Below are 19,399 nucleotides of genomic sequence, written 5' to 3' on the forward strand. Positions count from 1 at the left end.
ACAAGTGACACTCTTCCTCCAACTCCAACAAGGTCATAACCTCTTTCATCAAGGCCACATTTCCTAATCCTTCAATGACTAAAAATTTAAATATACAAACCAATGGAAACCATTCCTTCAAACTACTACACTATTGGGGTCACATTGGTCTCAGTGTCACATGGCCCAGGATGATACTCCTTTTGGACCAAGCTGTGTAACACTTGTAAGATCATAGCTTATTAAAAGTTTTCTTTATCCCCCCCCCCCCTCCATGTAAAGCTAGTAAGCAAGACTGAGTGCTGTATACAGAACCCGTCTTTCTGACCTGACAACATCTTTGGCTTCCAAGCTCCAAGGGGCTCTCTCTTGGCCCTACTGCTGAGCTTTTTCTGCCCCTGGGTAATGTGGCAGTGTAAAAAAGGACACCATGTTATTCTTGGAGGCCCAGAGAGCCAGCTTTGAATTAGAAAGGTGGTGAAGCATAGACATTCTGGGTCTGTTCTATGCTATCTGGACTCTTTCTTGCATACTGACCTGAGCTGACTAGGCTGTGTATGCTGTGCCCTGACATGTACAGGTGCCCACTTGACAGGAGCTTTTCACCTCTAGAATCTGGGCCCCCTAATGAGAATGTAGGCTCATAGAGCAGTAATTCACGTGTAGGTGGCCTGTAAGGAAAGTTTTAACAAAAGAGTTGGTTAAGAAGCTGATTTTTTTTTTTTTTTGCTTTAATTCTCTTGTCATGTGCTGAGTGGGGGCGGAAGAGGAGGGGAGGGTGGGACTGGTGCTGCTGAAAGCATTTATCTTCATTTCTGCCATCTCCCAGTGTTTATTACCCTGTGATCGACAGATGAGGAAAGCTGCCAGTCAAACCCACGTTCAGCACATTTCCATTTCCCTTCATTGCATACTTTAGGCTTTTGAAATCTGCATCCTCTTTGCAGCAATCAAGGTTGTTTGCCTCTTGCTGCAGACAAGCCCAAGACCCTCTGGTTCAATTTCACTCACTTGTGCTTACCCCAAATAATAAAAAAAGCTGCAGGAGTCTCCAGAGTTCAAGACAAATGATTGGTGAGAGCTATTCAGTGAGTCAGTGAGATGTCCTTTATCTGTCTTTCACCTTTCTGCCTCCTTTTCTTAAGCTTCCCCTCTCTGTCCGTCTTTGTGTTCCTGAGGCATGTTGAAAGGAAGGTAGTTTGCTGGTTTTGTCTGTACCAGCCCACCAAGCCAGTCTCTGGGACCTAAATATGGGAGCAGCCAGGCTGTAAATGTTGTATAAGTAAAAAGAGAGAAAGGTGGTAGAGTGAGTCAATAATTTATCCACCTGTGTATCTTCTACCAGAGGTGGAGGCTTTGAGGAAATTTCCACCTGGTGGGAGTGATTGCTAAGTGTATCTTGGGAGGATTTTTATGAGGCTCCCCCCTCCCCCGGTTTTCCTTATATGCTGTGGGATTTCAGGGTGCTGTTCCTAATAGTCTTTCAGTAGCATGTGTTCTTTTAAGCTTATTTGTTTTTGTTTTAAATAATGTTTGTGGGTGGAAGAAAGGTAATGATCTTCATTTCTTTCAAAGTGGATATTCTACTTTCATAATTACTTGCATCAATTATAGCATTAGTATAAGTGCAAGTAATTGCTTCATTAGGACATATATAACAAAGAAGGTAGAACTGCTACATGGTTATAAAAATGGGCCGAAGTTTGACCTCAGACCTCGGAGATCTAGGAACTGCCAGTTGCCTTGCCAATAGCCAAGATTAGGCCTCAGTTTTGAAGAGATAGAAAGGAGTCAGGACCCAATAAGGAGTACTCATTCTCTTTATTTAGAGTGGAAGCACATTGCTGAACTCCAGGTGACACTGGTGCATTCAGAGTAATGTGATTGAATCAAAGATCTCATAGTTAGAAATCTTGTAGTCTAATGGCAGCCTCATTACCCTCAGTCTTTCAGTAGATCACAGTTTAGCATGAATCCTTGTTTGACATCTTTGCTGGGAAAAAAATGGTCATGAAAAGTCTCTAGAGTTGTGATTCCTAGTCAGACATAACTACCTTGTTTTTTTTTCCCTTTCTCTCTTTTTCTGCACATCCTCTCCCCACTCCCCCTTTCTCTGTGTAGCTTTGGCTGTCCTGGAACTCAAAGAGATCCACCTGCCTCTGCGTCCCAAATGCTGGGATTAAAGGTGTGTGCCACCACCACCTGGCTCTACCTTGCTGTTTTTAGCAGACAGTTTCTGCAAATAGCTTTGTGAGCATGTTCTTTACGTATGTTATGTGTCTCTTCTTTCAAGGTGTATTCTAAAAAGCCCATACGAATACTCTACATCTATGAGTTAGCTAAAAAGAAACAGAAAGTCAAGTAATGGTTGGCAAAATTAGTGAGAGATAATAAAGGGAATTGTTTAGTAGGTGTAGAATTTCATATGTACAATATAAAATGTTCTGGAGATTTTTTAAAATTTATTTATGTGAGTACACTGTCGCTGTCTTCAGACACACCAGAAGAGGGCACCAGATCCCATTTACAGGTAACCGGTTGTGAGCCACCATGTGGTTGTTGGGACTTGAACTCAGGACCTCTGGGAGAGCAGTCTGTGCTCTCAATCGCTGCCCCGTCTCTCCAGCCCTGGAGATTGTTTTACAACACTGTGAATATACTTTAACCTAAAAACTGTTTTATATTATGTTCTGTTTTACTATGATTTTTAAAAGCCAGTACCAGGTACTGTTTACACTCTGAATTGATTATATTTCTCATTACTGAGATAAAATACTCTGACAAAAGCAACTTACTTCAGTTTACAGTTCAAGAAAGTAGTTAAATGTCAAGGCAGCAGCTGCTCTGGCAGCTAATTCTATTTCATCCACAGTCAGGAGTTGGAATGATGAGTGCTGCTGCTCAGCTAGATTTCTCCCTTGTATTCGGTTCAGTACCCTAGACCATCCATGATGCCATCCACCCTAAAGACTGATCTTCTCATGGGCGTGTTCAAAGGCTAAACTAATCTGGGCAATGTCTCCAAGGTGTGCTCAGAGGCTTGCTTGAAAATGAGATTAACTATCACAAACTGATTCTAGGAAGGCAGTGCATGCTGCTGTCAGTAACAGGTTAATTTTTCTTTCTTCTTTTGATTCTCTTTAAAACCATACTTCATTGTAGCTATATAATCTTCATTTGAATTGTCTTGAGAATGAAGCTGTGGTATGTAGAAACTTTCTGTAGTTCTTCCTTTCTTTGCAGCTGTCCATAGTCCAGGGCTTACTCATTTTCACACTAAGTCCTTACATAGTTGTTTGTTTTATTGGCCACATTTGATACCTTTGGTTTCAGTAATACCTGTCTTCTTTCTGTTCCCAAAGTCTGCAGTTTAGGTGTGGACTAATGTAGCTCTGTTCTTCAGAGCTTTGGTTTAGAGTACTCACACTAAATGGGCACCAATTTGGGGCATTGTTCCTGCTGAGAAGGACATGGTAGCTGTTAAAGTCTGCATTTACAAAGTATTTACCCGTATAGTGTATATTGTGTAATGGTTGACCTCTACATCAGATAAGCAACCAATTGAGTATTAGTTACTAAGCATTCTAAATCCAATATAAAGACCAAAAACCTAACTTAAGAGTATTGTCCGGGCTGGGGATTTAGCTCAGTGGTAGAGCGCTTTCCTAGGAAGGGCAAAGCCCTGGGTTCGGTCCCCAGCTCAAAAAAAAAAAAAGAGTATTGTCTGTGCTAGAATTGTAGAAATATGCTGCCTTCTGTGGTTTTATTATTTTATGTTGGCTTGGGTTAGGGGGAGGAGTGCAATCTCGGCTCTAACTGTAGGTAGTATTCTCAGAATTGGTCTTTGAAAGTGGACTTTTTTTCTTCCAAAGGAATTTATTCTGTTTCCCTTGAGCACGTTTATGATTGCAGTTTTTCCATGCCATATATTTTCTCTAAAATAAAAAAAAGCATTGTCTAATTCTCATATGAACTCATGGTTCAGTTTTAAATGTACAATGGCATATTATTTTAACCATAAAAAGAAATGAAGTTCTAATACATACCATAGCATGGTTAAACCCTGAAAGCATTATGTTAATGAAAGAAGCCAGACTCAAAAGACCTCTCTTCCTGTGTGATTTCTATGGTGTGAAATGTCCTAGAGAAACATAAGTGTAGGAAGGAAAAAACAGATCACTAGTTACTGAGGGCTGGTAGGACAGAGTGAAGAATGAAGAGGTCTGGCTACTAATGAGTGCAGTTTGGAGGAGAAGATGAAAATGTTTTGATATCAGAGATGGCAACAATGGTTGCAAGATTGATTTAATATTGTGAATATATTAACAACCCTTGACTTGTGTTATTTAGATAGTATATGGTTTATGAATCATATCTTCATAAAGTTATAATTCTAAACAAATTGTGTGTATACATGTTTGGCTGTTTTCTTCATTGTCAGAACCATGAGTGGGAATGAAGGGAACTTGTAACATTTGCCATGGAGGAAGTTTTATTTTATTTTAGGAACTCTTTCATATTTACAATATGAAAAATATGTAAGATAATTCAAAGATTATAATGTAAAATAGTTTCAGTGTTAAGGTATACTCACAGTGTTATGAAACAGATTCCCAGAATATTTTCTTTTTTTTTTAATATTTATTTAATGTATATGAGTACACTGTAGCTGTCTTCAGACACAGCAGAAGAAGGCATCGGATCCCATTACAGAGCCACCATGTGGTTGCTGGGAATTGAACTAGGGACCTCAGGAAGAGCAGTCGGTGCTCTTAACTGCTGAGCCATCTCTTCAACGCCAGGATATTTTCTTATTGTGCATCTGATCTTTGTTAAATGGTAACAGTATGACTAAGTGCATAGTGGTGTCCCTTTCTAATGACTGACTTAAAGACTTAAATGAGACTTCAGTGAAGATGACTGATAGTCAGATTTTCCATCGTTGTGACTGAGTAACTTAAAAAGAGAGACGATTCATTTTGGCTCATAGTTCAGAGGTTCTTCTGCTCCATTGCTCTATAACAAAAGGCAGATATCATGGCAATTGTGTGATGGAAGAGGCTACCTACATTGTGGCTATCAGGAGGTAGGAAGAGGCAGAAAAGATAGAAACAAACTATGTTCAAGGAAGACTCCCTGGAAGGCCCTTCTTCTAATTTCTACCACCTCCCAATATGTTATCAAAATATGAAGCCATCAATGGATTAATCAATTAAATAGATCAGAGGGTTAATGGTCCTATCAGTCTTTGATGATTGGACCCACTGGCTCGGAATTCAGACTTCAACATACAGCCTTCAGGGATTTTCATATCCAAACCATAAGAGCTCTTCTGATGCCACTCAGTGTTTATTAGAAAGAAAGGGTAGGTTTCGTGGCCAGTTTTCCTTTCATAGATAGCAGTTCATTTATTTATTATAAAGCACAGACAATCCATAAAAATAGCAAAATATGTAAAAGGGTACTTAACCCCAGGTAAGCTATATACAATAAAAGAAATATCAAAGAAGCGAACAGAGGAGTATCAGGATTTAAAGGCCAGCCTTAGCCACACAGCAAGTTTGAGGCCAGCCTGGACTGTTTCAAAACACCAAAACCAACCAACCAAAATAATACCAAATAAACTACAGAGGTCTAGTGGTGACATGTCTATAAATCAAACCCACCTGGGGTTCAGCAGGGTTATGAGTTCAAAACTAGCTTAAGCTACATAAAAAATGCCCTCCCCCACCCCAAATAAAATAATTGCAAATATAAAATAACCCCAGGGGCTGGAGAAATGACTCCATGAATAAGATCTTGTAGCACAGAGAACCAGAGTTGGCTTCCCAATATCCATGTTGGGCAGCTCAAACTTCCTGTAATCTCAGCTCCAAGGGGTCTGATCCTTTTGGCCTCGGTGTCTCTGGCACTAAAATATGTATACGTGTGTGTGCACATGCACACAAACACACACAAAATTAAAAATAAAATAACCCCAGTATTTTGGAGGCAGAGGCAGGTGTATCACTGAGTTCAAGGCCAGCCTGGTCTACAGAATGAGTTCCAGGGCAGCCAGGGCTACACATAGAAACCCTGTCTCCTCCTCCGCCCTCCCCTCCCCCTCCCCTTCCCCCCTCCCCCTTTCCCTCCTCCTCCTTCATAAATTGGTTGAAATTTATGTTGAAGATTATTTTTGACTCTTAATATACAGTCTAGCTTGGATGTTTACGTATGGGCCCAAATGACCTTGAACTCATGATTCTACTGCCTCAGCTAGTTTTTTGTCTAGTTGTTTCCTTTTGTTGCCTGTATAACTCTAACTGGCCTATTATCACTATGTGGACTAGGCCAGCCTCGAATTGACTGAGGTCCACCTGCCTGTTTACCAAATGCTGGGATTAAACACAGCCACACTGAATTCATCAATTTTTTAAGTATCCTTACTGTGACATGATTCACCTATTTGAAGAAGTAAGTCAATGGTTCTTAACAGAATAAAGCAACCATTTCTACTTTGTCTATAGTTCAGACATTTTATCACCAAAATATCCTTTGGGCATTAACAGCCACTTTGTTCTTCCCCCTCCTTTCTTTATTTCCTTCTAGCCCCAGGCAACCATTAATGTGCATTTCGTTCTTTGTAGTTTTGCCTGTTCCAGGTATTTCATGTAAGTGGACTTCTACAGTATATGGCTTTCTAAGAAGAACTATGCAAAACTGTTAAGTGTGTTCACTTGGACCTGCCCTGGGCTTTCTAGACTCTGGCTTTACTAACCCCTTAGCAGGCTGAGTCTAAACCTCTGCATGACAGCCAGCGAGGCAGAGGCAGCGAGAGTAATTTTGGGGTGTGTTTGTATCCAATGTTCTCTGTCTCAACTCCCAGCACCTTACTGCTGGGGATGGAACCTAGGGCCTGGTGATTGGTAGACAAGTGTTCTGTAACCAAGTTATGTTTCTTAGCTGCGCCCCCCAGCCCCATTCTTATCCCATCTTCCCAGCAGCAGCACATGGCCATTCTAAATTATGCAATCTCCAATGAAACAGATTTGTAGGACTGAAATGTAATTTAAACGTTTCCTTCTTTGCAGCTTGCCCTTTTTTACCCTCTTCAAATTAGCCTTTCTGATAGATTTGCTAATGATTCCCATTGTTCAGTAGTTTTACTGAACTGTTGAATCATAATCTTCATTTCCCTGTTCCTAAGAACAGATCCTGGAGATAGACTAAGAAGCTGTTTTGGCAAAAGGTTCTGTATTCTCTGTTCTAAACCATAGTAGACTGAGTCTGAGACAAACAGAGGCAGAGACGCATACAGGCCCTCAGATGTGTAGACCTTTGTGACTATGATGATTGTGCCTCTAGACTTTGCTGATTGTGCATCTCTAATCTATATACTCAAAATTCAAAATGTTCCAATATCCAGCACTATGCATCATTATAAAAAAAAATTTATTTGTGTGTGGGTCTGTGTGGAAGCGAAAGCGAAGGGCCATTGAATTCCCTGAGCTGGAGTTGCAGGAGATTATAAGCTACTGCTATGGTTGTTAGGAATTGAACTTCTGTCCTTTGCAAGAGCAGCCTGTGATTTTTAACTGCTTGGGCATCTCTCTAGCACCTGTGCTTTGCAACTTACCTATTTAAGAAATTACAAAGAAAAGAAAGAAAAATGTTCAGATTTTGAAGCTGAGCATAATGGCTCACACATAATTCTTCCACTGTTCTTTTGCATTTCAGATTAGGAATATTCTATTTTTAGTTGGAGTCATGTGCTCTCTAGCTTTTGTGCTTCTTATACTAATAACACACATTATTGTGTTATATAGTATGTTAGTGATTCCACTGCCTCCCCTCCACTCCCTAGATAGGCTCTTACTATGTAGTTCTGATGGACATGGAACTCACACTGTAGATCAGACTGGCCTTGAACTCAGAGAGATTTATACTGGCATGATAGTGCATGTACTACATGGACTAATGCTTTCTTGTTAGTGTTTCCACATTTGATTTATACATTTATTGAAAGATATCTTGGCTAGCTGAAGTTCCGGCAATTGTGAATAAAGTGTGTGCACATTAGTGTGTAGGGTTTTATGTGGAACTAAGTTTTCCACTCATATAAGTAGATACAAGAGAGCAGGAGTGGTGAACCTATTAGGAGGAGCCAAAGACGATCACTCAGACTATAGTTTATAGCCAATTGAAAGTCTTTAAAAGTCCTTTTTCCAGCTGCCTGGGACTACACAAAAGTAGATCAGGGAGCTTTTAAAGGCAAAAATCACATCCTGTTGATTCACATCCTTGGCAGCTTCAGGGGGAAGTTTGCAGAAGCAGTCAGTTTAACAGAAACTAAGTTATTTGGGCATTGGGATTTTCTATCAAGATCAAATTCTAGCTACACCAGAAATGGCCTCAGCAAAAATACAAGATGGAGGAATCTTTACACTGTCTTACCCTGTCACAGATCATATGGTAAAAGTATATTCAGTTTTCCAGGAGACTGTCAAACTGTCTTTTAAAATAGATGTACCATTTGCATTCTCACCAGCAGGGAATGTTACTCCAAGTCTTGCCAGCATTTGGAGTAATCACTGCTTTAGAGGTTTGCAGTGATGATACCTGAGGAATGGTTTCTCCTTGTTATTTAAATTTGCTACTCTAATGATTGGACTAGAGCCTCTTTCATGTGTACATTTATTTCCTGTCCTTTGCAGATTTTAAAAATCAGGTTGCTGGTCCCCCTCCCCCCCCCACACACACACAGAGTTTCTACCTTGGCTGTCTTGGAACTCACTCTGTAGACCAGGCTAGCCACAAACATAAAGAGATCCACCTGCCTCTCTACTTCTGAGTGCTGGAATTAAAGGCCTGTGCCATCACTGTTGGGTTTTCTTATTGTTTAGTCTTTCGTGAGTTTGTTTTTTTGTTTTTTGGGGTTTTTTTTTTTGTTGTTGTTGTTGTTTAAAGATGTATTTCTTTATTTTATATATGTGAGTACACTGTCGCTTTCTTCAGGCACACCAGAAGAGGGTGTTGGACCCCATTATAGACGGTTGTGAGCCACCATGTGGTTGCTGGAATTTGAACTCAGGACCTCTGGAAAAGCAGTCAGTGCTCTTAACCACTGAGCCATCTCTCCAGCCTTTTTTTTTTTTTTTTTTTTTTTTTTGCTTTTTTTAAATATTTATTTTGAGATAGATTCTCACAGTTAACCAAGTTGACCTCAAATTCCTGATTCTCCTGCTCCTACTTTCTAAATGATATAGAAAAAAAATCAAAGTAACAGTATTGATGTCATAAAGGATATGTTAATAGATGATTAGCACAGGAAACATTAAGTTGCACAAGTAGAATCTAGTTAAGAGAGCACTGTCACCAAAATGCCCTACAGGTACTATGCTAACAGGTTTGTGAAATTTATGATGCTAAGATGTAAATGTTTATTCACTAGTAATACTAGTCATTAAGTCTCATTCCCTTCCCCAACAAGAGACATACCTCTAGTGGACATCTCATGGGGGGAACATAGGGTCAGGGTCATCATGAAGTTCCCTGTGCTGTTATCACACACACACACAAAAAAAAAAACAGAAAACCAAAACCATAATTTTTCCAGTGGGGCAAGATGACCCTGGGTAACAACTATTCAAAAAAGAACAACACTGATGTCATTAAAATAATTCTGGCAATATGAAATGTCTTTGCTATGTAAATCTTATCTACGTAAGTGGTGAGACTCAGTCTCCTGTCCTTTTTTAAATTGTATGAAGTATAACCTGGGGAACAGACCTGAAAGAGATTTAAGGATGTTTTTGTAATGCATAAGCCTAAGATGTATATGAATTATTAAAATAATGGCTCTCTTTTTTGGGCCATTAACCACAGCTAGTCAAGTGCTTTAGTAAAGAACTTCTCTTTATTTCTAAGTATGTGGAGTGATTTCTCATTGAGAAGGCAATGTATTTCTATAATGTGAGTGCTGGGATTACAGGCATGCATCTCCATGCCAAGCTATTACATACTTTTGTTTAATAGATAAGGAAACTCAGATTCAAATTATTAATTTTATAAAAAGGTCACACAACTACATAGTTGCAGGAAATGTCAAAATCTAGTACATTTGACTCGCCTGTGTTTTTTTAAACCATGAAAAAAAACTAAGTATAAATTATAAGATCCTACTTTAAGTCTGTGCCAGTCTAAGATAGAAATGGAAAAGCATGGTTTGCTAAGAAGTATTTAAATCATCCTATACCTTTTATTAATTTCTTTTTGTATAAACTGACCTAGCCATTCTATGGTGTAGGGTAAGCAGCTCCATAGTTAGGGGAAGAGTCCAGAGCAGAGAGAGAAATAGTAGCTAGGGTGAGAGAAGCCTCAGAGCTGGAGGGAGTTTAGTTTGGGCAGGAGGTGAGAAAGACTAGGATGCTAGCATGGACTTTGCAATGTGACATGTACTTTTGATTCTGAAGGAGCCTAAAGGCCAATATGCACTTTGATTTGTGATTGGCACCATAGGTGGCCATATGCCCCTCTGCCAGTGGTAAGGGAATTGACTTCATAAGGGAACCGCTTATATTAAGTTCCTTAGGAGTATAACTTTTATTAACACCCAGAAATCTTCCTATAGTACAGGTTGAGCTCATTTCTCATTTGCCTGCCTATTGGAGGTTGGAGAATTAGAATTTCCTTTGGACCTGACACATTCATTACATTACCAGTGTCACAATCAGTTAGAGTCCATTTATCAGTGGATATTCTAAGAGCAGTGCTTTCTTGGTTCAGATATAGCCATATTGACCTGGAACAGGAATAATTATATATTTTGCCCTCCCAATTACTATAGTTACAGGTATATGTGACCATGACCAGCTCAAATAGATCTAAGGTTACTTGTCTTGGAATTAAAATAGAGCTGGCATAGAGCTTCCCAACTAGGAATGACTTTTATCAATAGGGAACATTTGGTGATAGCTGGAGAAATTTTCTTTGGTTGTCAACAGTGTTCATGGGTAGAAGCCAGAGATGCTTCCAAATATTCTCCAATACACAAGCCTCTTTATTTACTGTTCTTTGATAAATTATCTGATCTGAAATATCAATAAGTATGGCAGTTAAGAAATGCTGAATTTAGTGCTGGAGAAATGACTCAACAGTGATGAGTACTGGCTGCTCTTCCAGAGGCCCCAGATTCAGTTCCCTGCACCTTACATGGCAACTCCCAAGCCCATATCCAAAGTATCTGGGGGTTGGGGATTTAGCTCAGTGGTAGAGCGCTTGCCTAGCAAGCGCAAGGCCCTGGGTTTGGTCCCCAGCTCTGAAAAAATAAATAAATAAAATTTAAACCAAAGTATCTGACTCTATTTTCTGACATCTGTAGGCACCAGGCACATATATGATGTGCATAAATATACTAAGACAAATTTGCATACACATAAAGTAAAAATAGATGCATTTTTGTGGTTTTTAAAGGGTATTTTTGTTTTTGAAACAGAGTCTTTTTCTTTTTTTACTATTTATTATTATTTTTTTTTTTTTTGGTTCTTTTTTTCGGAGCTGGGGACCGAACCCAGAGCCTTGTGTTTCCTAGGCAAGGGCTCTACCACTGAGCTAAATCCCCAAGCCCCACTATTTATTATTTTATTTGTGTGTGTACACTGTAGCTGTCTTCAGACACACCAGAAGAGGGCATCAGATCCCATTAGCCACCATGTGGTTGCTGGGAATTGAACTCAGGACCTCTGGAAGAGCAGTCAGTGCTCTTAACCACTGAGCCATCTCTCCAGCCCAAGACAGGGTCTTTCTATATAGTCTTGGCTGTCCTGGAATTTGCTATGTAGACCAGGCTGGCCTGAAATTCACAGAAATCTGCATGTCTCAGCCTTCCAAGTCCTAGGATTAAAGGCATGTACCACTACGCCTAGCAAAAGCAATTTTTTGAAACCATAGCCACGAGTGATGGCACATGCCTTTAATTGTAGCACTTGGGAGGCAGAGGCAGTTGAATCTCTGTGATTTTGGAGGCCAGCCTGGTCAGCAGAGTGAGTTCCAGGACAGCCAGAGCTACATAGGGAGACCTTGTCTCCAAAAATACAGAAACAAATAATATTTTAACAAGTTAATACTGAGTCTAGCTTATTACATGTGAAAAGCTTTAAGCCTTAGGAATCTTTTAGCTGTCATCAGGATTTGCTTCTAAGGCTCTGTACATGGCTCAGTCCATTAACTAACTGGCCTTGGAACATTGCCTGCACCTTGAGCCAGAGCTGCTAAATGGTGGGTGGGTTTTTTGGGTTTGTTTTTTTAAACAGGACAATGCTTTTTCTTCCTGATGTTTCCAAGAGACAGGCTCAGTTGGCCAGCAGTTCTTGTGAAAGAGAACCTGGTGACAATACTTTAATCTGTTGCTGGCATCTTTCACTCCCTAATCTGTGTTTACATGGCACTGAAAATTGACTCTCTGATGCCAAGCTCTGTTTCTGTGCAGTGTTCCTGCACGGTTGGCAGAGATCCCCTCCCTAGTCTCTTCACAGTACCACCCTACACGTGTATTTATTGCACAGCTGTTTTCAGAAACATACGCTGTACAGGATGTCTCTGGAGTTGGGGCTAGAACTGAAATCATTGTGTTCCCAGTTACAAAGCCAGCGTGTGCATTTCTGAACGGTTTCTCTGGTTTGTAGATCTAAGCCCCTTCCCACGAATATAGTTGTTTCTTCAATCTCTCTTAGCAACTAACATTTAGTTCATCATACATGAAGAAAACCAGTTTACCTCTTTATGTTGGGGGTTAGATACATGCTTTTCTAGTAAGTTAGAGACATGGTAAGGTTCTAAAGCAGTTTGAGACTGGCTGTTAAAGGAGATGTCAGTGATCTAAATAGTAAATGTGAAAACCTGGGGAATAATTTGGAAGCTCAGTGGAATGGATCCTACGTCAAAATGAAGAGTGATTCCTTCCAGGGAAGTGGTTGATCTAACTAAAATGGTTTGAATGATTTGCATTATTAATGAGGCCAAGAAAATCTGAGCCTGATTCTTTTAAGAAATTTTTGGGCTGGAGAATGGCTCAGCAAGGCTAGACTCAAAAGCAAAAGTATAAAAAAAGTCCTGCAGACTTCTTCTATTTTGTGGAATTCTAGAGTCATAAAATAAAACCCACTAAAATCTTTCAGAAAGGAAGGAAGGAAATCCCTACAGACAGCCAAGCCTCTTCCTTAACCCAATAATCAGCAAAATTCTCACATCAGATTTTTTTTAATTGAAAATAGATTTTGTTCCCATATAATAGATTCTGATCATGGTTCCCTTCTCCCAACTCCTCCTAGATCTACCCCATCTCCCTAAATTATACCCTTTTTTCTTTCTCTATTAGAAAAAGGCACCCGATACAAAATAAAAACAGACCAGAATAAGGCAAAACAAACAAATGGGTGAGGGGCAACAAAAAATGTGCACAGAAAGATGTAGAGAGACACATCACATTGACATATACAGAAACTTTGTAGAAACACAAAATTGTAGACAATAATACACAAGCAAAAGACCTCTAAGGCAGAAAACAGTCCCCAACCCCAAACCTAAGAAACCAAAATGCCATTAAATTTGTTTTGTGTTAACCATCTATGCTGGACATAGAGCCTGCCCTTTAGTGTAGTTTATATGCTCAGTGAGATGCCCTTGGAGAAAACTATTTTTCAAGGTGGGAGCTCATATTCACTTCTCTCAGTGCTGGAACCCCATCTGTCTTAGACCTATGGGGGCACTATACATGCTGTCACAGTCTGTGTGAGTTCATATGTTCATTAGTCCTGTTGTATCTAGAAGGCCTTTTTTCCTTTGTGCCTTCAATCCCCACTGGCTCTTAGAAAATTTCTACTTGTCCTTCCACAGAGTTCCCTGAACCCAGAGGAGAAGGATTTGATAGAAACATCCATTTAGAACTGAGTGTTCCAAGGTTTCTCTCACTCTTTGCCCATTGTCCAGTTGTGGGTCTCTCTGTATTTTTTCCCATTTACTCCAGAAGGAAGCTTCTCTGATGGAAGGAAGCACTGATCTATGAGTATAACAATGTTATTGAGAATCATTTTATTGCTATGTTCCCATTAACAGAGCAGTAGTGCTTGGTTTTTTGCTAGGTCTGTGACCTCGTTCGTCTCAGATGGGGCAGTATTGGGCCCCATCTCATGGAGTGGTCCTTAAATTCCATCAGATAGTGGTTGGCTATGCTCACAATCCTGGTGCCAATATTGCACAACTCTATCTCACAGGCAGGTCACCATTATAGGTCGAACGCTTTAAAGGTGCATTGGCAGGTTTACCTTCCTCCTCTGGTAGTGTGCAGGGTACCCCTCAGTACTGTAGACACTGATCAGTAGGAGTGAAGGCTCTAGATAAGCACCAGCTAGATTTCTCTGTATTCAGTGAATTATGTACGTGTCATCTTCAGCAGTAGGGCCTTATCAGTTTGTGGAGAACAACCAATACCTTTAGCAATACTTAACCAATAGCCTGGGTTATTTAGCTTTCCACTGGGCCCTTTCACTAACAACTTGGTTAGATGTGACTCATTCCCAGCACTGGAGTTATCTACTTGGGTCTTTGTCTCCTTGTTATTTGGTGATTCCATTTCATGTATGCATGTATTTTAAGAAGCTTCTATATTAGATTTCCACATGACCCTCAAATGACCCTTAGTTTACTTGTCCTTCCCTGTATCCCCCCTCCACCCTATATTCAGGGTTGTTTTTTTTTTTTTTAACATTTCTTTGATTTTGTGTGTGTGTGTGTATGCGCGCGCGTGCATGCCTGTCTGTCTGTCTGTCTGTCTGTCTGTGTCTGTGCACACATGTGCTCGTGCATGCAAATGCCACAGCACAGATGTTGAAGTCAGAAGACAATTTGTGGGAGTCAGTTCTCTCCCTTCACTGTGTGGGTCTAGAAGATCAAACTCAAGTCTTCAGCCTCAATAGCCAGTGGCTCACCTGGTGAACCATTTCACCAGCTCCCAGATACAATTGTTGAAGGAGAATTTTCTGTGTTAAAGGAAGGGCAAATACGTACCTCATATTAATGGTCTATATGTATCATGGAGCCATCAGTAGAGGTTAGAAGTCAGTGGCCATGTTAATAACACTTGCAAATGCTGTGTTTCTAGTGCGTTTGAGTACATCACAGCTGATTGATGCTGTTTCATTTTGTAAGAGTTTAAAAATATTTAAGGCTATCAGTTTATTTACAGTAATATTTTCCAACTTTTATTATCCTTCTCCCAAGACATTTCTTTTCATTCTCCCTCCCATGGACACACACATTCATGGTGTATATCCATATATTCTGGCATTTGGAAAGAGAATTAATGAGATTATACTAAGTTTGTGGGAGGCACTCCTTTTTTATTATTATTTATATGTGTGGGGAAATGGGGAGACCAAGAGCACACACGAACACCACAGCACGTGGGGGTCTGAGGATAACTTTGCCTCAGTTCGTTCTCTCCTACCTTATTTTTGAGACAGAATCTTATTTCTGCTGCTGGGCTGTGCACAGCTGTCTCTGCCTCCTCTGTGCTGCAGGGTTGCTGGGATTGCGGGGTGAAAGCTGCACACTACCACATCCAGCTTTTTGTTTCTTTAGTGAGTGCTGAGGGGTAAACTCAGCCCATCAGGTTTGTATGGTGAGCACTTTCGCCTGCTAAACCATCTTCCTGGCCTGGAGGCTTCTATTTCATCTTGGCCCTATAAGCCAATTTTTACCTCCAGGAAGGCAATATTGTCCATGTTGAAACTGTATAACCTCAAAATGTCATCATCTAGGAAATGAACTGTTATTTGTATCTTTTCTTAAATTAAAACTGAAAGAAGGAATGTTAATAAGCTAACACTGAAAAATATGTTCAGGTCCAGTGGCCTACAGCCCCTGGAGAAGGAGAAAGAGTAAGTTCCTTGTGTGCCATGATTGCGAAGAGTGCAGTTTCCCTCTTGGTCATTTGAAGAACACAGAGAAATCTAGAGGCTGTGATGTAATGTAGCTCTTTAAAAGAAATGAATAGAGATGTTTTCACAGTGATAGTCAGAAGGCAAAGGCTAGATGATATTGATGAATTCTGCCTTGTCCCAAGGCAGTCAGCACGGACCAAATCTGCAGCTGAAAATACTATCTCGCTCATCTTGCACACAAGGTTCTTCTGTTCTCCTAAGAAGGATTGGTTCTGCCTGATCAAAAGGAGTGTATGAAATGCACCTAGGAAGGAGGAGGAGGAAATGACATGTTCATGTAAATGAAATACAACTGCAAATTAAAGTGTCACCCTGTTTTTAAAAAAAAAATCAAATTTTTATTTAATTGGTTACCAAGGAAAAAAATGTCATACTGAAGTGTATATCTCAGGGAAAATTAAACTGAAACATTACAAGTGAATCTGGAATTAAAGAAAGGTCTTGGAGGGGAGAATTTTTAAAAATTGCCTTAATAAAAATATTCTCATGCTACAAAGACAGGCTCATAAATATCTGCTGTGTTATATGCCAGCGTTTCCAAAGAGATTAACACTATTACCTCATTTGTTCTTTACTGCCTCTCTCCAGTCACCATGTGTTGACTGCTTCTCTGGAGGAAGTCCTCTTTTGAGATGTCTTATTAGGAAAAAGGTCACTAACAAAGGAGGAACTGCTTCTCCTAAAGAGTACTGTTTGCTGCCAAGACACCCAGAACTGAACTGAACTGACTGAAATTCATCTGGTCTTTCTGTGTTCATAGCATCTTCCCTTTGTTTTCAAATTTCTTTACCCACATTTGTATGGAAACTTGTCTGCTTACTCAGATCATATATATACTTTTAGTGTATATTCAGGACCTGACAAGTTCAGTAATAGTCGGAAGGACTTATGAGTAGTGTTCCATTTCCACATAGAACTGTTTCTTGTGAAAGGTTGTGTCTCGTTCTCAAGCTTTTATGAGTTTTAGTTGTGGTTCTTCTTTTTCCCCTCAACTAATTCATGTGCTTCATTATATTGTGCAATAGAAACATATAGGGAAAAAATGCAGTGAATGTAGTCTAATGTGGTCTTCTTGTCTTCTCTGTCATCAGGGGCAGTAATTGGAGATGGACAGTCTGCTGTGGCCAGTAACATTGCCAATACTACCTACAGGCTCCAGTGGTGGGACTTCACCAAGTTTGACCTTCCAGAAATCAGTAATGGTGAGTTGATGTCAAACTGGAGTAGTGATGGGCAAGATGGGTTTCTAGGGAGACAGAACTTTAATGAAAATATCGAAGTAGCACAGGATTGTCTGTCTCTCTCTGGGATGTTGATGGCCGTGCACTCTTTCTACAACTTATACTCAGCTACATCTACACAGTTCAGAAAACAGTTCAGGGGAACGTCCAGATCTCTGCAGAAGAATTTGTGGAGAAGTTCATAGAGACGAAAAGACAGATGAAGCAGAGATTTAGAAAAGACTGTAGTGAGTGTAGACTTGTTGGCAAATCCAGGCCTCAACTGACCTGATGAGTGGTGTAATTAATATCTGTTTACAGATGTGTGTGACTGATAGATATGTTTCCTTTGAAAGACATCCATGATTCATGCGATCCTAAGAGATGAGAATCAGCCCCTACTTGTTTGCAGCTGACGATGGCCTCACTATCACTGCTGCATTTATGCTAGAAGGTTCTTTCTCATAGCAAGCCTTCTTCTTTTTTTTTTTTTTTTTTTTTCTTTTTCTTTTTTCCGGAGCTGGGGACTGAACCCAGGGCCTTGCGATTGCTAGGCAAGCGCTCTACCACTGAGCTAAATCCCCAACCCCGCAAGCCTTCTTTTGATGTCACTTCATCCCATTGGTCCTATTTCTGCTGCCGCCACACCATATACTCTGTTTACTGCCTTTTGAACAGCCCTTCAGTAATCTGAAAGGACCTCTGCATCTTTCCTTTCAGATCAAACCTCTGTAGATTGTTTTTTCTAATGTGGTTTGCAGTCTGTTCTTTTTTTCCTTAACTTTGGCGGTAGGATGAAACAGAGTAGATCAGAAAATTCATGATGTGAGCTAAAACGTAATACAGTGATGTTTGCTACAGATTCCAGCAACTTTTTCTGAAGTTACTATTGCATTTATAGTATCTTAAGTTCCTCCATAATTGTTAGTATGCCAGAATTCAACCATTTTGTACTTAGCTGTATGTGTCTTGGCTGCTTTGAAAATTCAGGCCAGTTGTGTTATCTTCCTGTCATTGCAGTTTTAGTTCTTGCCTTGAGGCATCTTTATGAACTCTAATTTGTCCTTTTCTTTCAGTCTTAGATATCATCTGCTAATTTGATAAACATCTCTTTTCAGTCTTCCTTCAGATTTCTAGCAAAAATGGTGAATAAATCGGGAAATTGCATTAACCCTTGTGGTATGTTTTTGAACTCATATCCTGGAACATGAATTATTAGTACTCTGGACTTCACATCTAAAGTTCTTCCCTGTTAAAGACAGTTTCTCAGAGTCTGCAGAGATGACTCAACAGTTATGAGCATTTGCTAGTTTTCCAGAGGACTAGAGTTCAATTTTCAGCACACAGGAAACTCACAAGTGCTAGTTAACTACTGCTCTGTGGGATCCATTTCCCTCTCCTGGCCTCTGAAAGTACCACACTTACGTTCATAGAAAATGTCCACATGCCAGGTGTAGTGGCACATGCCTTTCAGTTCCAGCACCTGGGGAGCAGAGGCAGGCAAATCTCTGAGTTCAAGGCCAGCTTGATCTACAGAGCAAGTTCCAGGACAGTCAGGGCTACATAGAGAAGCCCCCACTTAACTGCCCCCCCAAAAGAAAGAGAATATACATAAACACTATATACATAAATAAATCTTTTAATTAAATAAATGATAAAAGCCAGAAGCTTTGTATAGTATAGGCTAGCCTTGAACTGGCTCCCGAAGCCCTGCTAGGGTTGCTGGCATGCACTGTGACTGCCCTTATGCTTTCATTATCGTGTAAAGCATTGTAAGAGTTTGTAGACACAGATAAAAATATCTTGATTATTTAAAGGTAATCATTTTTCATGCTTTGTTCTTACTGAATCCTAAGTAGCAACTAGTCATTTTATTCTAAGTGCCTATAAGCCGTATGTCAAATCTGTTCTTTTGATTTTTCCTTTTATTTATTAGTGAGTGTGTGTGTGTGTGTGTGTGTGTGTGTGTGTGTGTGTGTGTGTGTGTGTGTGCGCGCGCGCGCGCGCGCGGGTATGCACATGCCACAGCACATGTGTTGAGGTCAGAGGATAGGTTTCAGGAATAAATTCTCCCACAATGAATTCAGAGAGTTGTACTCAAGTTACCATGCTTGTGAGGCAAAGTGCTTTTACCAATGAGTCACTTGCTGACTGGTACACTAATATGTTCTTCAGTTCAACTAAGAGTCCTGGCAGTCTACCTTTTCCTTATTGAAAACTCAA

At 40.1% G+C, this 19,399-nt stretch overlaps 1 protein-coding gene across 14 annotated transcripts in view; it reads left to right on the top strand.

Moving 5' to 3' along the window:
- The window catches only part of Ambra1 (autophagy and beclin 1 regulator 1), a 189,251-nt gene that overhangs the window by 134,737 nt on the left and 35,115 nt on the right, over positions 1-19,399 (top strand). For all 14 annotated transcript variants that reach the window (NM_001134341.3, XM_008762030.4, XM_063284451.1 and 11 more), the window contains 1 exon segment: positions 17,048-17,158. In NM_001134341.3, the coding sequence (NP_001127813.3) occupies positions 17,048-17,158 (111 nt within the window).

This window comes from Rattus norvegicus, chromosome 3 (genome assembly GCF_036323735.1).
Source record: "Rattus norvegicus strain BN/NHsdMcwi chromosome 3, GRCr8, whole genome shotgun sequence".
Taxonomy (NCBI): Eukaryota; Metazoa; Chordata; class Mammalia; order Rodentia; family Muridae; genus Rattus; species Rattus norvegicus.